The sequence below is a fragment of the Aotus nancymaae genome, unplaced genomic scaffold, assembly GCF_030222135.1.
Source record: "Aotus nancymaae isolate 86718 unplaced genomic scaffold, 86718_ANA_hifiasm-v0.15.2.pri h1tg000008l, whole genome shotgun sequence".
NCBI lineage: Eukaryota > Metazoa > Chordata > Mammalia > Primates > Aotidae > Aotus > Aotus nancymaae.
In genome coordinates this window covers 9,258,747-9,281,708 of record NW_026988419.1, presented here as the reverse complement: position 1 = coordinate 9,281,708, position 22,962 = coordinate 9,258,747, and the positions used below count along the sequence as shown (strand labels likewise).

Here is a 22,962-nt window from a genome sequence, read left to right as displayed (position 1 = left end):
ATATGGTGAAACCCAGTCTCTACCAAACATACAAAAATTAGCCAGGTGTGATGGTGAGTGGCAAGTGCCTGTAATCACAGCTACTCGGTAGGCTGAGGTAGGAGAATTGCTTGAACCTGGGAGACAGAGGTTGCAGTGAGCCGAGATTGTGCCACTGCATTCCAGTCTAGGCAATGAACGAGACTCTGTCTCAAAAAAAAAAAAACCCCAAAAAACTCAAACATGTCTTGAGGGATCAAAGCTCTTACTCAAAATATCTTTCTATCACTTCTGTGTACACAGCATTTAAATATGCATTCCAACCCCTAACCTCCGTCCTCATGATCACGTACTGATATGGCCAGTGGACTTGCATAGCAGAAAGATCAGCTTAGCTAAAGTCTCCTTCTTTGAGTCTGGGGCTTTGGAATGACTGCCGAAGGTGAATATGAAATTAGATTCTCTAGCTTGCCTTCTGCACCTAGAAGCAGGTCAGTTCAGGTCCATGGCAGCCAATGTTGGCTGGGGGAGGGAAGTGGGTCAGAGGGTGGAAAATGTCAGTGGTTCCCAAAGCTAGGTCAGCACCTATCAGTCACAGCTCTGCTAAGCTCATGACACAGCGGTAACAATCCTGAATCTTAACACAGCAAAATGTTGTTTCTCACTCGGACTATATGACCAATAGGGTTAGCAGGGAGCATGTGTGTGTGTCTTGCTCATTGTGGTTGCTTGGGTACTGAGGTTGACACAGTACATTAAAGGTAAGTAAATCAGGGCTTCAGGTACATCAAAGGTAAGTACATCAGGGGAAGGGACTGGGGAAAACTGCTCACTGGCTTTGACGCCTCTGCCTGATAATAACATGTGTTACTTCTGCTAACATTTCAAGGGTTAAAGCAAGTCAGATGGTCATGCTTGCCTTCAAAAGAGGCAGGAAAGTGCAATCTTAACACAAGGTTAGAGCAGAGAAATGGAACATTTGTGATCCCTCTGAGAACCTCTACAAACCCTAAGATTCGGATTCATTATATTTTTCCCAAGTCATTCTAAGTCTCTCTTTCATTTGGAAACCTCTGATCTTCCCAGTTCATCTTTGGAGGAACTTCTTAGCTGAGACTTGAGTCCTTTCTTGGCTTCTTGGCACGGCATCATAAGTATTGAGTTTAGATTTGCATTCGGTAGATAGCCAATGAACCATTTTTCTCAGTAATTCACCCACTCTTCAAGGGGAAACCAAATGCAAAGTAACTGTCTTTTTTATTTCTATGAACAACAAAATACTTTCATAATTTCACATCCCATTGCTTTTAAGAGCACATATATTATAAATAAAGAAACTCCGCAAATTTTAAAGATTAGTATTTATCAACACTTTTGTACACATACACAAATATTTTAATATAATGGTATCTGAAACCTTATTCATATATTTTTAGTACTGTCACAGTATTAACTAAAAGGGATCTTTTAAATTTGGTAAAAACCGTATATTTTACAATCTTTTATTTACATCTGAAATATGCGTAAATGTTACAAAAACATTCACTTTAACCATTAAAATCTGTGTACTGGGACTAGGGTACTGAACATAATATATCTGACAGCAAACTTGGGGTTTGCATATGAGCTACACATTCACTGGAATTTCATGGCAAATATTCAACTTGGCTTGATCAACACTGCTCAAAGAAAAAAATTATACAAAATGTGCAAATTCAGAGGCTGGCAAAATTCTCAAGCTAGCGAGGTAAACAAAAATATTAACACCATGAAAACTTCAAATAAATTAAATCTATCTTTCTCTTCCCCGAGATTAGCTGCAAATTTAGAAAGTTCTCTTAGAGGTGGGTCTGATGCTGCAGACCCCTCAGACTTCAGCACTAGATGAGATGGAGACGGTGGGTAGGGTCGGAGTTGCTTTGCTAATTACTCGAGTGTAGGTTTGCTCCACTCCGCGCTTTGACGGGTCGTCCCTGCCCGTAATCTTAAGACAGGAAAAAGCACAATGAAATAAGATAATACAGAGGTTAATGTTAATATCCCAAACACAAAATGAGAACCCAGAATAGAGGTTTTTATTCCCCACAGGATAATTTATGCAAATTATGAAAAGATACATATCAAAGTAGATCTAAAGAATTTTTCCCCAAGACCATGCGCTAGCCGTTTTGGTGAAAGTTAAAATAGTTTCACAATCCTCTTCTGCTATTTGATATAAATTTATAAATGTCTGGATGAAACTTACAAATATATCTGAGTAATTCCAGGATTTTATTCTATTCTAAAAGTTTATAATTTATATTGTCAGCATCTGCTGAAAAAGGGGAACATTAGAAACCTTATTTAAGTGTTTGCATAAAAGGAAATATAGTAAAAAAAAAGGTCTTGACCTGATTTTAATTTTGAAAATAAAAAAAAAAGAAAATAATGCTCGTGTGTCTAAAAAATGCTTTATCAGATTGACTCAAATAATGACACTTAAGTACAATAACAACAGAAACTCCAGATACCTCTAAAATATGTCTTTGTCCAGAAGAGAAATTAATTACATTTCTAATTGTGAAGATTTTTCCACTAACTTCACACATTGTCTTACTGTGCCATGACCTTTATCTCTACTCCTCTTTCAAGATAGAATTGCTACTTCTGTTCCCCAAAGAGCACTCAGCATCTACATATCCTATACTACCAATAAATTCTCTTTATGGTCAATATCACAAATTCTGAATAAGTAATCTGGCCGATGATATGTTCAAAGAGTAGACTCCAGGTGCGTATACCTATGCTAGGCATCGCACCAGATTGGGTCTGTTACTTTCTCTGCATTTTTTATTTGATACCCATCATCACAGTTGACTTCACTATTCTGTTATTCTTACTGAATTTTGAAACAGATTCCAAATGGGCATCTTATACTGAGGTTTAATCTGAATGCTTATATGCCTTACTTTGGCCTCAGTCACAGAAGGCTTTTATGTTTTTTGCCATTTATTAAACAGTATGGAATTTTGGCACCTATAAAAGTAATTATTGCCTGCTGGTCAGTGACAACTCAAACTACTTTATCTCAACATCTCCATTTTACATAGTAGCATCCACTCTATCTTGTTTTGTCTCTTTCCCTATATTGAAAGTTTCTTCATTAACTAAATGTCTTCAAAATACTCCTGTAGCTAATATTCTTCTAGACACTTTGGAATGAATTGCAAATGTAGCTGAAACAGCAAAAGAACAAACATAATTACATTTTTTAGTTTTAATCATGGGGCCTTTACCCATTCCTGCATGTAGGCTGGGATCACTTTACAGCACTGATATAATCTGAAAAAACAGCAATCACGTAGTTTTTTTTTTTTTTTTTTGAGATAGAGTCTCACTTTCTCACCCAGGTTGGAGTACAGTGGTGCGATCTTGGCTCACTGCAACCTCTGCTTCCCGGATTCAAGTGATTTCCTGACTCAGCCTCCCAAGTCTCTGGGATTACAGGTGCATGCCACCATATCCGGCCAATTTTGTCTTTTTAGTAGAGACCATGTTGGCCAGGCTGGTCTCGAACTCCTGGCCTCAGGCAATCTGCCTGCCTCGGCTTCCCAAATTGCTGGGATTACAGGCGTGAGCCACTGTGCCCAGCCTCATGTAGTTTTTAAAACTAACTATGGGATGAAAGAAGTATGTAAATAACTGACTATGTTTTGTTAAAGGTTTATAGGAGCATTGTGACCTGACCAAGGACAAAGTGGTTCCCAACCTCCTCAGACCATTGCCGGTGCCCAAATGTCTGTGGTCATTAGACAGTTCTTGATTTCAACCCCCTTCTTTTCTCCCTTCCCTTAACATAAAAAGAGCTGAAAATGTGTACTGAGTTAAGATGGTGCTTTAGGATGCTGGTTCACCTTCTAAGTGTTTGCTGGCTCTTTGAATAAACCTGATTTTCCTCCCATCAACTCTCACTTCTAGTGTTCGGCTTTTGAGCAGAGAGTAGCCAAACCTGGGTTTGCTTACACATTAATCCTATTATTTTATTTCTTTTTTATATTTTGATGTCTAACTATCTATTTTTATTGTTTCTTTTTTTTTTCTTTTAGATGGAGTTTTGCTCTTGTTACCCAGGTTGGAGTGCAATAGTGTGATCTTGGCTCACTGCAACCTCTGCCTCCTGGGTTTAACCGATTCTCCTGCCTCAGCTTCCCGAGTAGCTGGGATTACTGCCACCACATCTGGCTAATTTTTTTGTAGTTTTAGTAGAGATGGTGTTTCACCATGTTAGCCAGACTGGTCTCAAACTCCTGAACTCAGGTGATCCACCTTCCTTGGCCTCCCAAAGTGCTGGGATTACAGGCGTGAGCCACCACACCCAGCCTGTTCCTATTTTTAAACATTCAATAGAATTTTTTCTTCTTTGTAATTTTTTATGTACCTGTTTTCAGAATATGTGCATGAATAGATAGGTATGTGAAGGTATTCCCACAGAGGGAGACCTATGTGACAAATCTCCGTTTAAGTCCAGGACTAGGAGAAAATGTATCTTTCCTGTAGATAGACCTTTTTACAGATCTATTTCTATAACAAGGCCTGTGCAATCCACCAGTTTCTTTCCTTTGTGTCAGTTTCCACGAGGCATAGAGCCAAGTTTTGCTTCTTTTAGCAAAGGTGTCCAGGAAAAGAAATGATTTTTCTCTCCCCCTAATCACCTGGTCCTTGTCTTTATACTTTTGTTTTAGCACATTTTTGTATAGTATATCTTTATTTTGGAAACAAATCAGCTCAAATATATTTTAGAAGTTGGAGTATGAGTTTTCATTTTAAAAGCTATGTTGTGAACTTTAGTTTTAATCATAAGACTTTTTCCCCCATCGACCTACCTGGAAATGTAAATGAAATTGTTCTAATTAAACAGAACTTAGAGAGCACTAGCCACTATGGAGGTGACTGGAGAAACTGAATGGCTAGGAAGAAGGGGGTACACCACAAAGCCACAAATGACGGAATAGACATAAAGAAAGAGAAACATACCACTTTTGCTTACAGTACTGAGGGAAATACTAGAAACAGAGGAACAGAAGCTGTACAAACACGGACCTCGACAGAGCTGCCAGGAAAAAAGAGAAAAGCGTTTTTGTCCAAAGTTTCCAGGTCAGATGTGATTTACAGTTGGAGACAAACATTCCTTCACCACCTTCCCGAACTTTCAGATCCATTGTTTGCTCTTTTTATTTCATTCCCAGATTTATGATTTTCTCTTTTCTATCAGGTCATCTCTCCTGAATATTTAATTCTGATCACCCTTCAAATAGCCTAAACCAATACTATCTCCACTAAAAATCAGGATGGAAGAAGATGGAAAAAAAGAAGAGAAGTAAGATGGGAAATGCAGTTAGAAAAAACAGATTCATACAACACACTTCATGGTTTGTGGGTGGTATTAATGGTGCCAGGCCATTTAAGGAAAACAAGGGAAGTGCGTATTCAGTGGGTGGCTACCATGTATGAAGCATTACAGGAGGAGAAGAATTCAAGTTCTGTCCCTCAGTTTTTCTGTAGAGAACACATCTAACTCCTGCAGGGGAGCAGGGACGATGAGATGTCCAGGTAGAGTGTCGGGGTACGGATTCTAGGAACTCGGCCAGGAAGCAGTACTTGGCTTTTAACCTGTTGATTTTTAACCAAAAAGTACTGAGATGACTGAATGCCCACATTTTGCGTGTAGCCTTACAGAACATGCTGCATATATCCCAGACGTCATGGATGACTTGCCTGTGGGTGGGTGGTTGACTTTTATCTGAATTCTGCACATCTGCAGGAGGTCCAGCCTCTGTAAGGCAGTCTTGGTGGTAAATAGCCATGACTAGTCCTGGGGTTCTTCCTGAGTGTGGTGAAGAGACCCCCTCAACTGTGAACTCCACATCACAGCCAGTCTCGGGGTTGTGAGCTCCTTAACCAGAGATGGCAGAGGGTGGGAGCAACCCTCGTGGGAATACCACCAAGTATTCCTCAGTGTTTAATGGGACTCACATAGTCTAGAAAAACAAGCGTTCATGTGAACTGTGGGAAGTGTCTGACTTCTCATAATCTTTTTCTACAGATTTTCTCCCAACCTGACTTCTGCTTTGGGGCAAGAGGGTGGTGTGCATGGGGAAGAGAACAACTCAGCAACATGGCGCTGATGCAGTGATTTCTGCAGCAAGAAAAGAGCCTCTTTCCCATTCTTCTGGCACTGGGGGTGAAAGGGACTTTCTGTCCACTGATAGTGCGTGTGCACCAAAGAGCGCTCACCTGCTCATTCATGATTGTGGAGAGTTCGCTGAGCATGTCCTTGTAGTGGGACCTCAGTTCTTCCTGGTACTCCAGCTGGTCCTCTTTGATGAGGCGCTCATTCACGTCAAGGGCCTGCCCACATGCATCTGCAAATTGCCTTTAGCGACAGCATTAAACACATTAAAAACCAGCCCTGGGAAGTGGCACTGAGTTCAGTGACTGTGAGTTCAGAGTCGGGCTGCTGATGGACTCTGCCACCTCTGTGAGTTCTGGTGTGGTGGCTTCTTGGGGGATTCAGGACCCCCTATCTGAGGAAGTTCAAGGAAGAACATTCCAACAAAGAGAAGCTTACCTGAAGATCTCCTTCAGAAGTTTTACTTGGTTGTCAGGGTACTTCTTTGCATTGGTCTCTTCAAGGAAAGCTCGTGCATAGGCCATTGGCCCGGCATTAACCTGTTGAGGAGAAGAGAATTGGTAGAGGATGGTCTGCCTTCTCCATGGAGCCTTCTCCACAGCTGGAAGGAGTAGCAGCTGTGCAGTAATAGCGTGGTACCCTGATCTCACACACTGACTTCTAGTCTACTCATTTGTATACCTGACTGATCTGCTGTTCTCCAGCTTCTCAATAAAGCATGAGTCTGAGCTCTGCCTTTCACTGACAAACTTCCCAAACTTGTCCTTTGCCAACCCTTTCACAATTTTTGCCGTATCTGCCCATTGCATGAATTGCTATTTTCTTTCTTTCTTTTTTTCTTTTTTAGAGACAGGGTCTCACTCTGTTGCCCAGGCTAGACTGCAGTGGCATGATCACTGCAGCTTCAAACTCTTGGGCTCAAGTAATCCTCTTGCCTCAGCCTTTCAAGTAGCTGGGATTACCGGTGTTTGCTACCATGCCTGGCTAATTTTTTAAAAAAAAAGTTTTTGTAGAGACGGAGGTCTCGATACATTGTCCCGGTTGGTCTTGAAATCTTGGCCTCAGGCAATCCAACCACCTTGGTCTCTCAAAGTGCTGGGATTACAGGCATGACCCAACCACCAAATCTGCTGTTTTCTTAATAGCTTTTAAAACTAGACTCACTTCTATTAACTCCAATATATTTATTTAAATTTAACATCTGCAAAATCAAATGTTTGAAGTGCTGTTTTTTTTTTCTATTAACACTCAAATAAACACATACTATTATAAAAGGATAATGCACAGTGGTAGTGGTGGGGGCACTGCCCTGGAATTACCGTTTCACTGGGTTCCCCTTGATGGTCTGGCTTAGATTCTGGCCCAAGGAGGCATTTATCAGATTTGCTGAATGAATGCACAATGCTGGGTTCAATTCATGCTCATGCACATGGATGGCCTCACTTGTACGGGAGTCCACATCCCTTAGTGCACGTAAGCTTTTAATATGGCTGTTGGGCTTGGGAAGGAAAAAGGGAAAAAAACGAAGAAGGGAGCTGACTTCAGTGGCCTGTGACCAGCAGGCATGGCCAGTGTGGCAGATGCAGTCACTGGTACAGAGTGTAGCATCTTTTGCTTCTCCAGATCCAATCTCCACTTCCCTCCACTCAGCTGTGTGCCTAGGGAAGTCAGCCTGTATGGGGTAGGACAATGGCTCTCTTGCTTTCTGGCCTTCTCAGCCCATGGGGAACACAGATGAGAGAGGTGGGGAAGAGGAGAGGGTGGTCAGTGTCAGGATCAGTAGCACTAATTTTGTCTTTGACTTTTAGGCTCCAATATAGCTGTGCAGGGTGCTACTACTGATCTTCCTTTATTTAACAATTAATTACTTTGTTCCTTATAAATATTTAGCATCAATTTATTAATACAGTAAATAAAATTAATGCCTTGATTCCTGAGTTACGTGGGGCTCCCTTTAATTAGGTGCCCAAGGTGAGTGCCTTACTTGCCTCACCTGTCTGGCCCTGGTGCTTCCTTCTTGCAGAAGCCTCTCCGTTGCTAGTTGAGGCCACTCCTGTCTGCTTGTCTGTCATCAGACGGACCTCTCAGCTCCCCTGTCTGGTTCCACTAACCCTCCCCTCCTTGCATCTTCAGGTCTAACGTGGTCACACCTTCTGAGTGCTGCCAGCCCTCGTGCCAGCCTTGCTGGCTTTCCCAAATGCATCACACACTTTTGCGAACATTTTATTTATTCTGTCCTCCTCAATCACTCACTGTGAGCATGCTGTCTGCTTCCTGTCACAACTCTGACTGACAGATAAACATGCATGCACCTTTTATGAACTAGTAATCATTCTTCTTGGATTTTTTTCAGAACAATTTTATAAGGCTCTTAATGACAGGTGTGTACAAGAATGTGGTGCTTCTTTATTAGTTAATTCATTTGTTAGTATACAGATATAGAACACAGTTATCCATAGAAGATGGGATAGCAGGGTAGAGGAAGAGGAAATTTTATTTCAGCTAAACTTAAGAAAGGCATATCTACAGGTGTTGGGTAAATCAATGTAAATTGATAACTAGACGCAATTTTAAAGACCCACATAAAGGTGTTCTATTCTCACAAATAGAAAACTGTTTCTTGTATTCTTTGTGAACAAAGTTCCCCAGGCACTTTACACCAGGCTTCACTGGCCATGTGCATCTCAGCCCTGGGCAATGCTCACTCACCTTCACGCTGACACTTCCTTGCAGTTTGAGCTGTAGTCTGATCATGTCTACTTCTTCCATTGTGCAAAGCTGATTAAGCTCAGAAACCTTCTTGGACATCTCGTCAATTGCCACTTCAATAGGATTCAGTTCTGTGCTCGATTGGCTTACGACTTGTATTCTCTTCTTTACGTAGGGGAACAGGTGACTCGCTGCAGAAAAGACATACAAAAGGATTTCAGGGTTAAGGATCAGTGAAGAGTCAAGGGTTTCCCTGAAGGACCAGAGGATCATGTATCATTTCATGGCACATGGCGCCTTCCAGTCTGCATGCTTTTCACGCGTGGGAGTTACTTTTTCTGCTAGGAGTCATCCTCTCTCATACCTCTTAGCTTTTGCCCGAACTCCTCTGAGCTGGTGTGCTCTTCTGCCTTCACTGCTAACCGCCCCTCATTCTCAGAGCTGTTTAGGCCTTGAGAATTTTCTTTGTCTTTTTTTTTTTTTTGAGACAGAGTCTCACCCTGTCACCCAGGCTGGAGTGGAGTGGCATGATCTGGGCTCACTGCAGTCTCCGCCTCCCGGGTGCAAACAATTCTCCTGCCTCAGCCTCCTGAGTAACTGTGACTACAGGCGTGCACCACCACGCCTGGCTGATTTTTTTGTACTTTTAGTAGAGACGGGGTTTTGCCATGTTGGCCACGATGGTCTGGATTTCTGGACCTCATGATCCACCCCCCTTGGCCTCCCAGAGTGCTGGGATTACAGGCGTGAGCCACCACGCCCAGCCAGGCCTTTAGAATTTCTAAACACTGAAAAGATGATAGCTTCCACAGCAACTTGTAATTCATATAAAACTACACTAACCCACAATACAGAATGCTTAAATGTATACCAAATAGTATCTACTGACACAACTTTGTTGTGGCTTTTTTATTACAAAAGTTTTGGACATATTTATGGAAGGCAGATGCTTGTCACAGTTTAGACGTCAGTGCTACTGATAGGCTGTGGCCTCATCCAGGACGACCCAGTTCTCAAAGCAGGTTACTGATTTCCATCATTTCCTGCAGACTGCCCTCACTCACCTTCCCTGCAGCCAGCCTTAGGAGCCCCTGCTGGGTGCTCGTTTCATTTCTCCTGCTCTGCTCACCTGAAATTCTTGCCTTACTCGGCTCTTTCTCCTACCAGACTGTGAGCACCTTGAGGGCAGGAATCATGTTTCATTCGCATTGCCAGTACCTAGAACAGTGCCCAGCCTCTAGTAGGACTTCATTAAATGCGTGCTGAGGGAATGAAAGGATGATGAGCTCACAGCATAGATCGAGAGAGTGCATGGAGGGATATCGGACATTGACATCTGCATTCATTCTGCAGATGAAGAATTTGAATCCCAGAGTGGTTTAGAATCTTGCCCCAAAGGACATGATGAGAGCTGTTAACCCAGAAGCAACTGAAGGTGGACTCAGAGAGGAAAGTTCAGAGTGCTTTGTGTCTTTCCCGAGGCACTGACCCCAAGACCCTTCAGACTTACAACCTAAGGGAGTAGGTATGCAAAGCAACTCTTGACAATTTCTCCTCTGGTTGACTTCTGTTAATAAAGAGGTGGAAATCTCTTCTTGGCAAATATTTCCAAGTTAGCACATTTTGGGTACTTCTCTGTCTGCAGGACTACTGAAATAATCCTTGATTCCTACTGATCCAGCCCTATAAAGGGGCCTGTGCTGGGGCCCACACGCGTGGCCCAGCTGCCTGCACCTACTTGTCAGGATCGTCCGCCGCTTGCACTGCTCCGCCACACCACCGTGCTTCTTGCCCGACAGCGTGAAGGGCGTCTCGAAGACAAAGCGGTTGATGTTGTGGTGCATTTCAAAATCGGTCTTCCGGTCTTCGATTTCCTTTTCCTCAAAGAATGGCGTGACATAGGTCACCTGGATGTAGGCATATTTGGGGTCCAAATCCTTGGGGTTTACCTGTGTTAACAGATATGGGCAATGTGAGTAGTAAGCCCTGGAGTGCTCCTGAAAGCAGGAAGCTCCTATTCCCTCAGCTTGCATCCCAAGGAGACTGTGCCTCTGCCCTTGGAGAAAAATGAGCAGTCACATCATTTCAGAGCTGGGCAGGATCACAAAGAGTGAAGGCTGGACTGCCGCTGAGTAGCCAGGTCTGCAGAGGTGGTATTGGAGCCAGCTCGCCAAGTAGCTGAGGCTCTTCCAGACGTGCCTGCCTGTGGCATGTTATTTAGTCCTTTCTTTTTTCTTTTCATTCATTCATTTTTTTTCTCTTAAATGAGACAGAGTCATGATCCGTCACCAGGCTGGAGTGCAGTGGCGTGATCTTGGCTCACTGCAACCTCCACCTCCTGGCTTTAAGTGATTTTTCTGCCTCAGCTTCCCATGTAGCTGGGACTACAGGCACACGCCACCGTGCCCAGCTAATTTTTGTATTTTTAGAAGAGACGGGATTTCACCATGTTGGCCAGGATGGTCTCCATCTTTTGACCTCATGATCTGCCCGCCTCGGCCTCCCAAAGTGCTGGGATTACAGGCATGAACCACCATGCCCAGCCTAGTCCTTTATTTTCTCTTTTCTCTGCAATGAATGTCCAATTTCCTTTGTCTGGAATGTAAACTTCTTTTATTTTTTCTTTTATTTATTATTATTGTTACTATTTTTTGAGACAAGGTCTTGCCCTGTCTCTCAGGCTGGAGTGCAGTGGCACAATCTCAGCTTACTGCAATCTCCACCTCCCAGGTTCAAGCGATTTTCCTGCCTCAGCTTCTCTAATAGCTGAGACTACAGGCATGTGCCACCATGCCTAGCTAATTTTTGTATTTTTAGTAGAGAGACGGTTTTGCCATGTTGCCCAGGCTGGTCTCAAACTCCTAGCATTAAGAGATCTGTCCTCTTGGCCTCCCAAAGTGCTAGGATTACAGCCAGGGGTCACTGCGCCCAGCCCTAGAATGCAAGCTTTTTGAGAGTAATTCGAATAAAAACTTTTAAAAAATATCTTTTTGTCCCTCTATGATTTTACCCATGTATCTAGACTGGGGCCACTGGGAGGTTCTCTGTCTAATTTAGCAGATTAGCTGATAAGCCTATTATATGATTGCAGAATTTTGTACTTTTAATGTCAGGTTCCTTCTCTTACCTGTAACAAGTCATGGTATGCATTTTTTTTTTTTTTAAACAAACTGCTTTGGTGAGTGAATTTGACAAACAGCAAGGAAGACAGGCTGGCGGTACTAAGAAAATCCCAGAACTCGCACTTGCTCTCCTTTGGAGTTGGAAGAGATGGTGTTCTCAGCCTCTTTTCTAATGAAACCTTGAAGAATTTTAAAACTTCTTCCAATTTTCTCCATCTGTCTACCCATCCACTGCCTATCCAGTCCCAGAGATTTGAGGGACCCCCCGAATTTGTTTGTAATGCTGCTACTAATTACACTGTAAGGTGGGTATAGTTGTAACCATTTTACAGATCAAAAATAGAGGTTTAGAGTGACGAACTAATTTATCCAAGATCATCAGCTGGTAAGTGGTGGGCGGGTGGAATGAACCCTCAAGTTGTTCTGATACCAAATTGTGCATTTTCTCATCCCCCCACCCCACTCCCAAAACTCTGTACACACTTTCTACTTAAGAGAACCACTAACACAGTAGTTCCAGCTGCCTGCCTTTCTGGGGAAGGTGACTGTAGCCATCAAGCTAAGAAGGAGAAGGATGAACACATTCACAAAAACTTCTGCCCAGACTCAAAGATTTCATGCCCAGATGCTTCCAAACTTGAGCTTGTAAAAGAGGACAGAAAAAAAAGACCTCTTCTATAGCCCAATAGAACTATATGGCATTGGACACAAACCATCTTTTCCAGCTCCATCTTCTGACACACTCTTCTGTCCAACCTGTGTTTCAAAGACCTGCCATTCTCTAAACATATCTCCCCCTTTCATTCCTCCCCATCATTGCATGTGCTGGGCATCTCAGCATGCTCTTTGCTTCCAGCAAACTAACTTAAACATCATCCCCTCTGTGTAATGCTGCCCAATCAAGAATTAGCTGTTAAGGGAGGTCCCTGCCCTGAGCTTTCTTTGTACAACTTGGACTTTAACTCTCTGGTGATACTTTATTGTAATCTATTTAACTGGCTGTTTGTACAAGTCCTTCTCTTCTTAGCCCCATGTGAACTGTGAACTCCAGAAGGAAGATAGTCTGTGCGCCTCATCTCCCAGTCTGGGCTTGGCATTCAGTAGGCATTTGATAGAGGTTGGCTAACTGAAAAGAGTGTATAAGAAGATGCTGAGTAATCTAAGAGAAAAGGTAAGTATTTGCCTTCTGTAGCCAAGAGGAGGGTAACTGGATGTTCAAAAGTTTATGTAATGTAACTGGCAAGTCTGCTTCTACTATAGGGAACAGGTTTCAAAATTGGTATGACCTAGTATGATGGTTAATACTGAGTGTCAACTGGATTAGATTGAAGGATGCAAAGTATTGTTCTTGGGTGTGTCTGTGAGGGTGTCGCTAAAGGAGATTAACATTTGAGTCAGTGGACTGGGAGAGGCAGACCTGCCCTCAATCTGGGTGGGCACCATCTAATCAGCTGCCAGTGCAGTTTGGATAAAAGCAGGCAGACGAACGTGGGAGGATTAGACTGGCTAAGTCTCTGGCCTCCATGTTTCTCCTGTGCTGGATGCTTCCTGACCTCTAACATCAGACTCCAAGTTCTTCAGCTTCTGGACTCTTGGACTTCAGCGATCTGCCAGGGGCTCTCGGGCCTTTAGCAACAGACTGAAGCCTGCACTGTAGGCTTCCCTACTTTTGAGGTTTTGGGAGACAAGATTGGTTTCCTTGCTTCTCAGCCTGCAGACGGCCTATTGTTGGACTTCACCTTGTGATCGTGTGAGTCAATTCTCTTAATAAACTCCCTTTCATATATACATCTATCCTATTAGTCCTGTTCCTCTAGAGAACCCTGACTAATACGCCTAGAAAGACTTCCTTGACTGAATAAATATTTTCAACTTGCTGTTGTCTCCAACTCCACCACTGAGCCCAATTACTGTAAGGCTTTGATTGCTGTTCAAATGCAGGTAACCAATGGAGATGTAGAGAATTTACTAAGCTCTTTTTAAAAGTTACCCAAATAAACATATATAGCGTTTTTGACCCTCCTCCCCACAAATTACCAACCAGCTAACCAACCAATAGAGAAACAAGCAAAACATCTGAAATCGTTTTGGTAATTTACTTCCATCGTCAGGCAGAAAATTAAAACTTAATGTAGTTAAAGAGTAAAAAATTCAGTCAATTCTTAGCACTTGCGTGAACACTGATTTTCCTCTACCTTGTTGGAATCCTGGATTATCTTCACGTTGTCTACTCCAAATTTATCTGCGTAGAGCTTGAGTAATCTTTGGGAAATCTCGGACAGACCTGTTAGTTTAGGCTCTTTATAAATATACTCTTTACCTTCTTCTTCTTCAAAAAAGCCCTGTGGAACATAATGAACCACCAATTTTATTAGAGAATGCTAATCATAAATCAAAAGCAAAACAGAAAGCCATTTACTTAAAAAATATATTGAGTTTTTGGTTGTCATCCAATCCATTGGTTAACACCCTATAAAATTCAAAATCAGAGAAGAAAACAAAGTGAAGAAAATAAGATGTCATCTTTTAATCAGACATTAATGTAAATATTTTCTAACCAGGCCAAAGAAACTCTTGAAATATCTCACAAATATTTTCTCTATTTGTAGAACTCAATGGTAATACCTACTTGCATATATTTTGGGGAAGAATGCCCTCTTGTGGCAGCTGGGGGTAGAACATGAAATATGGAGCAATTTTTGGCAGCATTCAAATAGAGCAATCAATATCGTTTTTAATAAGATCTATAAGTCTTTGAAACTAGCATAGGAAACAGTGTATGGCATGTAAAGCTATCTAAATGGGTAACTTGTATCCCAAATAATCTTAGATGGAAAATCACAATACTTTATATGGTTGTTGTAACAGAAATTACATGTTATGCTCCCAAGCACTGCTACTTGAAAAATAACTTTACATCAATGACTTCAGAGACCTGTGAAACTCAGCTATAGGTAACTTAATCAGTCAATTTACTTTACTAATAGATCTTTTACATTCTTGAAAAGGAAGACATTATAGGATTAAAAATGGCAACCACATCATCATTTTTATTCCGCAAGAGCAAGTAGGTTTTAGCCTCTATTATTTATTTTTCTGGTTTGAAGCAGCAGGAAGAGAAGATTCTATTCTCTGAAGATAACTAAGTGAAGCAATCTTTATAATTCCTTCTCTTTGAAGAGACAAAGAAGCATTTTTCCTGTGGAATACATGTGGCCTCAGAATACTAGATTAAGCTCAGAGTTAAGAACCCAAGGATATCTGGTTTCTTTTCTTTTCTTTTTCTTTTTCTTTTTTGAGGTGGAGTCTTGCTCTGTCTCCCAAGTTGGAGTGGAGTGGTGCAATATCGGCTCACTGCAACCTCTGCTTCCTGGGTTCAAGCAATTCTCCTGCCTCAGCCTCCCGAGTAGCTGGGATTACAGCTGTGTGCCACCACGCCCTGGTAATTTTTGTATTTTTAATTGAGACAGAGTTTCACCATGTTGGCCAGGCTGGTCTTGAACTCTTGACCTCAGAATATCCACCCTTCTCACCCTTCCAAAGTGCTGGGATTACAGGCTATATCTGGTTTCTTCTGATTGTAGAGCCGACCCATAAGGAAATGGCTTTTGAGGTCTAAGTGAAGACACTGGACGTCAAAAGAAAACTTAGCCATACCAAAAAATCATTTTTGACTATTAAAAAATATTAATCATATGTTAAAAAAGCATAGACAAAATTTTCTAGTGCTATATTTTTTCATGGTTAATGTGAGACAATCTAAGAATACTGATTAAACTTACATCTATATGATACTTCATACTTCAAAAGCACTTTCATATATGTAAATGGGATAATCTTTAACAGAGTAATTTGTATTCTAAGTGGGCAGTAGCTGTACCTTTGCAGAAGCCAATGAACAAAGTCTAACTCCATAGCAGAATTCTTGCCAATCAGGTAATGGCCTGCTTCCTTGCACACCTCCCTAATTGACTTTGGGCCTTCTAAGGGCAGGAAGTGCGTCTTCCACACTGCCTACCCAGTGTTTAGCACAATGCCTGGTCTGAAGAAGGGGGTCACTCTATTTGTTGAATAAGCAGATGAATCAAAGAGTTCTCAAAGGGCACACATCTTAAAAAGGCATACGCGCACCAGTATAACTGAAAAATAGTCCATGGCTTTACATAAAGATGTTTTTATTGAACAATTTCTTTGAGAAATGTTCAAGACAAAATATGAGTAATTATAAGTGCCTTGACCCCAAACTGCTACAAAGTGTCGTATGATGTTGAATGCATGAAAAGCAGCTCCTGTCATTCGTGTAGACTTTGTAGGGGTAGTGAGGTCTGACTCCACTCCCACATGACTTCCAGCCGCTATGTTTTTCTCTGTTGCTGTCTTTGTGGAGTTTTGTCTGATTCAAGGTCAGGAGGTAGTGGCTATAATTGACAGACTGACACATCAGAGAAATAAGACTTCTGAAGCCTTCAGGCAGAATCCTCACGGGGCCAAAGCTGAAGGAACATTTGCAACTTCAATTTCAAGGAGAAAAATGTCTCAATGTCTCTCAGTTTCAGGAAAAGATTTTTTTCTTCTTCACCATAGCGTGAAAACTAGTAAAAAGACACGTTTTCACTGTAAAATTTTTCCCCTGACAAATTTCTGAATCCAGAGTGAGCAAAAAATGAATGTTGGGAGGCAGGTAAAAATTGCCATCATCATGACCTTTGCGGCCTTGGTCAAGGCCCATGACTTTCTTTCATCCCTCCTCCTTGGGCTGTGGGATGGGAAAATTCAGACTCAGCAGCCTATTGGGAGGCTCTAAGGACGGCGCTTGGTAAACACCTGGCCTTTGGTGAGTGCTAGCTGTGTTGAGGATGGTGATGATGATGATGCTGGTGGTGATGGCAACAATGTTGAAAAATTGTGTATCTATACATCAATTTGAGTTCTGCTTTTATGCAGCTTAACTCAGTTTTCAGTGCTTGAAAATACATACTTTCAACTGCTCTTGCCTAGGCAATGCAGTTTTTTTAATTTTAAAAGGTCTACTGAAACTCATTTCAATATTTTGGTAAGTGATCAATCAGTGACTGGAACTTTTTTTTTTTTTTTTGAGATAGAGTTTTGCTTTGTCGCCCAGGCTGGAGTGCAGTGGCGTGATCTTGGCTCACTGCAACCTCCGCTTCCCAGGTTCAAGCAATTCTCCTGTCTCAGCCTCCTGAGTAGCTGGGACTACAGGTGCCTGCTACCACGCCCGGCTAATTTTTTATTTTTAGTAGAGACGAGGTTTCACCTTGATGGTCAGGCTGCTCTCAAACTTCTGACCTCAGGTGATCCACCTGCCTTGGCCTCCCAAAATGCTGAGATTACAGGCATGAGCCACTGCGCCCGGCTGGAACCCTTTTTTTTAAAAAAAGAGTTTGGAAATGTAAACCTATTTTGTAAGATGAGTAAGAAGGAGATGGAAGAGCAGAATAAAGCATTTAATCTGCTGTCCACTGGGGTTTCTGTAAAGAGTTTTGAAGCCAGACAAATGGCAGCTCTGAAAATATTTGGAATGCATGCTTACCTTATACCCAGGGAAACTATCAAAGCAAAGCCCACTGAGCTACAGACACTGTCTGAAGGAAGGCTTCAATTTCAGCTCTGCCTATGATATAAATGATTTATAAACAGGGACACAAAGTGATGAAAACCAGGGTCAGTTTCTCTTTTGCTTTAGCCCCAAGGTTAAAAGCTGACTGCCTTTCAAGGCAATGGGAAATGTGATCTCTGCTCTTCCCTTGCTGGTTTGATTTTTTAAGTGTCATTTTGCAATGCAGTAAACACCTTGACCTGCTCTGGTTAGGACACAACACACCCTAGTTAAACCAGGACTGAAAGAATTAGGAAACTTTAAGGCAACACGTTATGGTAAAAATGTACTTCAATAAACTGACAACTAAATGCATTGACTCCTTCTCAGATGTTTTTGCAGGTACTTGAGAATCTTGTAATGTCCCTGGTTCATCACTGCGACATCAAATAGAAGGGCCCCTGCTATTATGTTAGACTCATTCAAAGTTCACAAAGGGAAGAAAGCATTTGAAGAAGAACCTAGTCTACAAAAGATGGGCCAGAAAATGTCGACACTAGGCTAAATGCTAAGAGAAGAGAAGCTACATCATTTCTCTGCATTCATGTAGCTTCTCTTAGCATATAAATCTGAACTCAACTACGATGTTTAACTCTACAGTATAGATATGTGGCCTAGATCAGCGACTTTCCTGTAGGTGGAGAACTTTCTCACATCCCAAAGTGGAGATGGTGGTTTTCCATAGTACACATGCACCTTCCCTCCTCCTTCAAATTCCTTTTTTTTTTTTTTTTGAGATAGAGACTTGCTCTTCTGCCCAGGCTGGAGGGCAGTGGTGCGATCTTGGCTCACTGCAACCTCCACCACCTGGGTTCAAGCAATTCTCCTGCCTCAGCCTCCTGAGTGGCTGGGACTACAGGCGCATGCCACCATGCCTAGCTAATTTTTTGCATTTTTAGTAGAGACGGGGTTTCACCATATTGGCCAGGCTGGTCTCAAACTCCTGACCTCATGATCCACCCGCCTCAGTCTCCCAGAGTGCTGGGATTACAGGCGTGAGCCACCACACCTGGCCCGGAATTCCTTTTTTATTAAGATCCTGAGATGCAGGTACACCCATAGAGGTGTGTCTGCAAATTATGCAATCTATGTCCTTTGGTGGCTAGAATAAAATTCTCCTGGTTCTTTTACTTAATTAATACCAGGGGCATCTGATATTTTAAGTTATGTAATGAATATTCACTTGCTTTCATGTTAAATACCAGCACCTAAGGACTTTATTGATTACAGCTGATGTTTGCTCACAGCTGCTGTTTCATTACCATGGAAATCAATACTTCAGGGACACTTTGGAGGACACTTTGTATAGGCTGCTATATGTCAAATTTCCATAGTCATTGATGCTGATGCCGGGTGTTGCATTAGACAATTCATGTTGTGCAAGACTTGCATTTTTTTAAAGTTCCTGCTATGAACGATCAGTTTTAAACTTGTTTTCTAGTGTCTGTCTCATCACAGACACAATTAGTATTAAATACCCCAGCCAAAACTACAAAATGAGAGCAGTGGTCTACATGGGACACTAAAAAATATACCCAAAGCCCTCTGTGCAGGCAAACAGCCTACTGCGTATTGCATTTCCATAATCTTTTTCACGTCAATGCAAGACTCGTCAACTTGGATATTAAAAGGTGGGTTTTACAGGGACACAAAGCACCATCATGAATAAGAAATTATTTCTGACCATCGGGATTATGCTAATCAAGTAGTCAAGATTTTATCTTAAATCTTTGGAGCCTTCATTCTGTACACATTTGGGGGAATTATCAAGTCTACTTGGTATTTATTTATCATTGAGTGTGATGTGTGCTGTCTGCTCCTGCGGAATCCCATAGTTCTCACTCTCCATGTGGTGTCTTGAGACAGGCATTTGAATCTCATCTAAGCAGTGATGACTGAGGCTCTAATTTGCTGCTTATCAGGACGACCTCCATTAGTTTTCCTTGTTCAAAGGCGGTTGGGTTTGAGCTTACGGAGTGTCATGCTTAGGCAGGTTCTTAGCCTGAGGATTTAACAAAACACTTTGCCTTTTAAGCTCAGATTGGAATTTTTTATCTTTATATCTCACTAGTAGACAAATGAGAACACTGCAGCATTAAAAAAAAATCAGGTGCAAAGTCAGCACACTTTACTGAGGAGTCTGAAAGAAGAACAAAGTTAGGTCATTTGCAAGGAGCTCCCCCACAATACTTCCCCAGTGCCCCCTTCAGTCTATTTAGTACAGGGGTTTTCAAGTATTCTTTTAGTAGGTGAGTTAAAGGCCCATGATCCCCAATTTATAAATGAACATAGAAAATGCCGGTATGATATGGATGTGGGAAGGAATTTAAAGAATTACAAAAAAGTATCTACTGGTCAGATAAGCAGGACTGAATATGGACAATGTGTGGCTGTTAAATGTTTTCTCTTTCCAGCTTAACTGACAATAATTACGTTGAACCATATAAAGTTGCCATTTTTGTACATAAAAAAGTAGCTGAATATAGGCAATTTCATATGGCTCAAAATACTATGAAGAAAATTCTTCGGGTACTGGCAGGTTATTTCAGATGTGGCTTGTTTTCCAAATTTCTTACCTTGCTCCTTTCTGCATCTCTGGAGACTTACTCTAAACTACTGGGTAAAGATTTATTCCCTGGTTCACCTTTTATGTTGGGAATTAGTCCCATCTCCTCTGAGGATGTTCAGAGCTCACCACCATAGACCCTCATGTCTCTAAGATACTCCTTTGAAAAAGGCACAGTTTTTTCAGTATCCTCGAAAGGTACCCACCAATAGCCATCACTCCAACTTCCAAAATTATGACCATTTTGGTCTTCTTAATAAGCTGCAACTCATAGTGGCCTGAAATAAGTAGACAATTTACAATACTAAGTCTATATTACATGTAGTTAAGATACGTGGTACCCATACTTATCTCTGTGTGTGTTTGTGTATGTAAGGGTTTCAGATTACGTTTGCCTTTAGGCAGAAAGATCACATGTATGAAAGACAAAGAATACATTTTTGTAATTCAGATAACTGGCATAAACACAACTTAGTTAAAGAAATGCAAGATGATTCCAAAAATGAATGAAAGCAGGATTATCTCACCCTTTGTACCAAATGTTGATTTGCACAAAATGGTTAAGGTTCAGTAAAACCATACAGAGGGAAGTGTGAGGAGGGTTAGAGCATGCAAATGGAGAGCGATAGTGAGTGAGAACTTACCACGGCCTGGAACAATCAAGACCAAAAGAAGAAAAGAGTAAACATCTGCATTAAAAACTAGTTGAAAAGCAGTGTGATTCACGTCTAGCTTCTTTAGAGCCTGTATCTCGGATATTGATTGGTTGCAGAAATCATCTGGTAGGCAATTCTGTTTCCATGACCAGGGTATTAATGTAGATTTTCACTTTTCATTGGAAAGAATGCCTGAGGAATTGCAGGGTCATGTCTTGGTGACCCAAAAGCACACCTTTTTTTTTTTTGAGATGGAATCTCGCTCTGTCTCCCAAGCTGGAGTGCAGTGGTGAGATCTCGGCTCACTGCAACCTCCACCTCCCTGGTTCAAGCAGTTCCCCTGCCTCAGCCTCCCAAGTAGTTGGGATTACAGGTGCACACCACCATGCCTGGCTAATTTTTTTGTATTTTCAGTAGAGACTGGGTTTTACCATGTTGGCCAGACTGGTCTTGAACTCCTGACCTCAGACAATCCGCCTGCTTCAGTCTCCCAAAGTGCTAGGATTACAGGCGTGAGCCATCACGCCTGGCCCCAAAAGCACATCTTTTGTGCTACTCCTGCGCTGCTGAGTTAGCCTGTGGCCATCTCCCTTGAAACTCTGTTTTTCTCTTTCAGTTCCTCCACTCCCACATCCCCTTCCTGACTCATAGCGTTTTCTGCCATTTTTCTTGCTAATGTTTCACCAATGTTACAAATTGTATGTTTTCTTCATGGCTTCCAAAATGGCTCCAAAATACTATTTTTTCTTCTCTGTCTTCCTCTCCTGAATGTTCCCACACTTCTCTCTCTCCCATCTATGTTCTCACTTCAGATAGTTCAGATTCTTTTCCATGGACCCCCAAAATGTCTAAATTTGCTTTTTTCCCCCTATAGATTGTTTATGCAGATCTCCATTTTTCAGACCATTGGTTTCTCTGTCTCCACTATCCTGATGTTGCTGTGTCCTGAGAAAAATCCTGGTTGGATTAATTTGTTTGTGACAAGTGGCTACTTGGTGACATTTTTCCTTTCCAGGTAAAAAGTATCTATCTTTATTAATTCAGAAGTTAGTTTTTAAGCTGCTTTTGGTGAGCAGAGGAAAGTACGAATTTTTCAAACAACTTCAGTGGGAGGTGACCTAGAGTGACCATGCTGGAGTTGACTCCTTCAGCTGCAGCCTTAAGAACAAGGAGCTGAGAAGAACAAGAAGCTATGTGCAATAGTGCCTTACACTGATTGCGGGGAGAGGACGTATGAGGTCTGAGAGCCACTGCAACTCTGAAAATAAAAGCACGGGCTGTTTATCCACATGAGCAACAGTTTAAAATGTGTCTGCTGAAATATAATAGCGCTGTAAGCCTTCCTGAAAATAAAATGAATGGTGCCTGGCTTTATCCCATTGAAAATGCTGCTCAGAGACATTCATAATTAATTTATAATATGTCCACTTTCAGACCAATACAGTGGCTAAGTAATATTTTCCATCTTCTTCATTGCTTATGCAGTAAACTGGGAAGGATAACTTTGAAATTACATTGACTTGCAATATAGCAAATGAAAGAACCATCTGGTATTCTGTCTAGACACAGTGGTAGTTTGAAAATAAGAGAAAAGAAATTGTGTGATTGTAAAATCAAAGGTTTGATATGGTGGAGCCCCTAAGAATTCTCTTATTTCCTAGGATATTAAGAATGTTATTTCTTAAAACATGTTCAATTTAATTTCACTTTAATATATGATATAAACCTATAATTAGATATTTTGGGGTGAGCTGGAAAGAAGAGAATATTGAAAAATAAGTGCCCTCTTTCTTCAAGAAGTTAGAAATCACTGTTAACCCATGGATTTCTTTGCTCACTTGTTTCTCAACTTAGTTCATTCCTATGGGCAATATATAGACCATCACATCCAGAGAAACACTCAAGTATAGTCAGACACACCCACACCCCTCAATTCATTGGCACACATAGATGTCTTATAAAGAATGAAAGACAACATTCAACTTCTCAGCAGAATTCATGGGCCATGTTATTTCCGGTGAACTTACCTGCCCATAAAACGCCACACGATAGTAGCGACCAAACAGCCGCTTCTCTGAATTCACCACCTCTGCCACTTTCAGGTATGATCGATGAATGTCGTAATAGAGATCTGACAGTTTCTG

At 41.6% G+C, this 22,962-nt stretch overlaps 1 protein-coding gene across 11 annotated transcripts in view; it reads right to left on the bottom strand.

Annotated features, from left to right (window-relative positions):
• Positions 1-1,217: 1,217 nt before the first annotated feature.
• DOCK10 (dedicator of cytokinesis 10) overlaps positions 1,218-22,962 on the bottom strand; it is a 216,096-nt gene continuing 194,351 nt past the window's right edge. For 6 of the 11 annotated variants that reach the window (XM_064372937.1, XM_064372936.1, XM_064372929.1 and 3 more), the window contains 7 exons: positions 22,846-22,959; positions 14,175-14,321; positions 10,596-10,806; positions 8,858-9,048; positions 6,587-6,687; positions 6,253-6,391; positions 1,872-5,068 (listed from right to left, as the gene is read on the bottom strand). In XM_064372937.1, coding sequence (XP_064229007.1) covers positions 4,880-5,068; positions 6,253-6,391; positions 6,587-6,687; positions 8,858-9,048; positions 10,596-10,806; positions 14,175-14,321; positions 22,846-22,959 — 1,092 coding nt within the window. In that variant the 3' untranslated portion in view covers positions 1,872-4,879. Of the gene's footprint in view, positions 5,629-6,252; positions 6,392-6,586; positions 6,688-8,857; positions 9,049-10,595; positions 10,807-14,174; positions 14,322-22,845; positions 22,960-22,962 lie in introns of all 11 variants that reach the window. The other 5 variants (XM_064372939.1, XM_064372931.1, XM_064372934.1 and 2 more) reach the window with 3 other exon arrangements.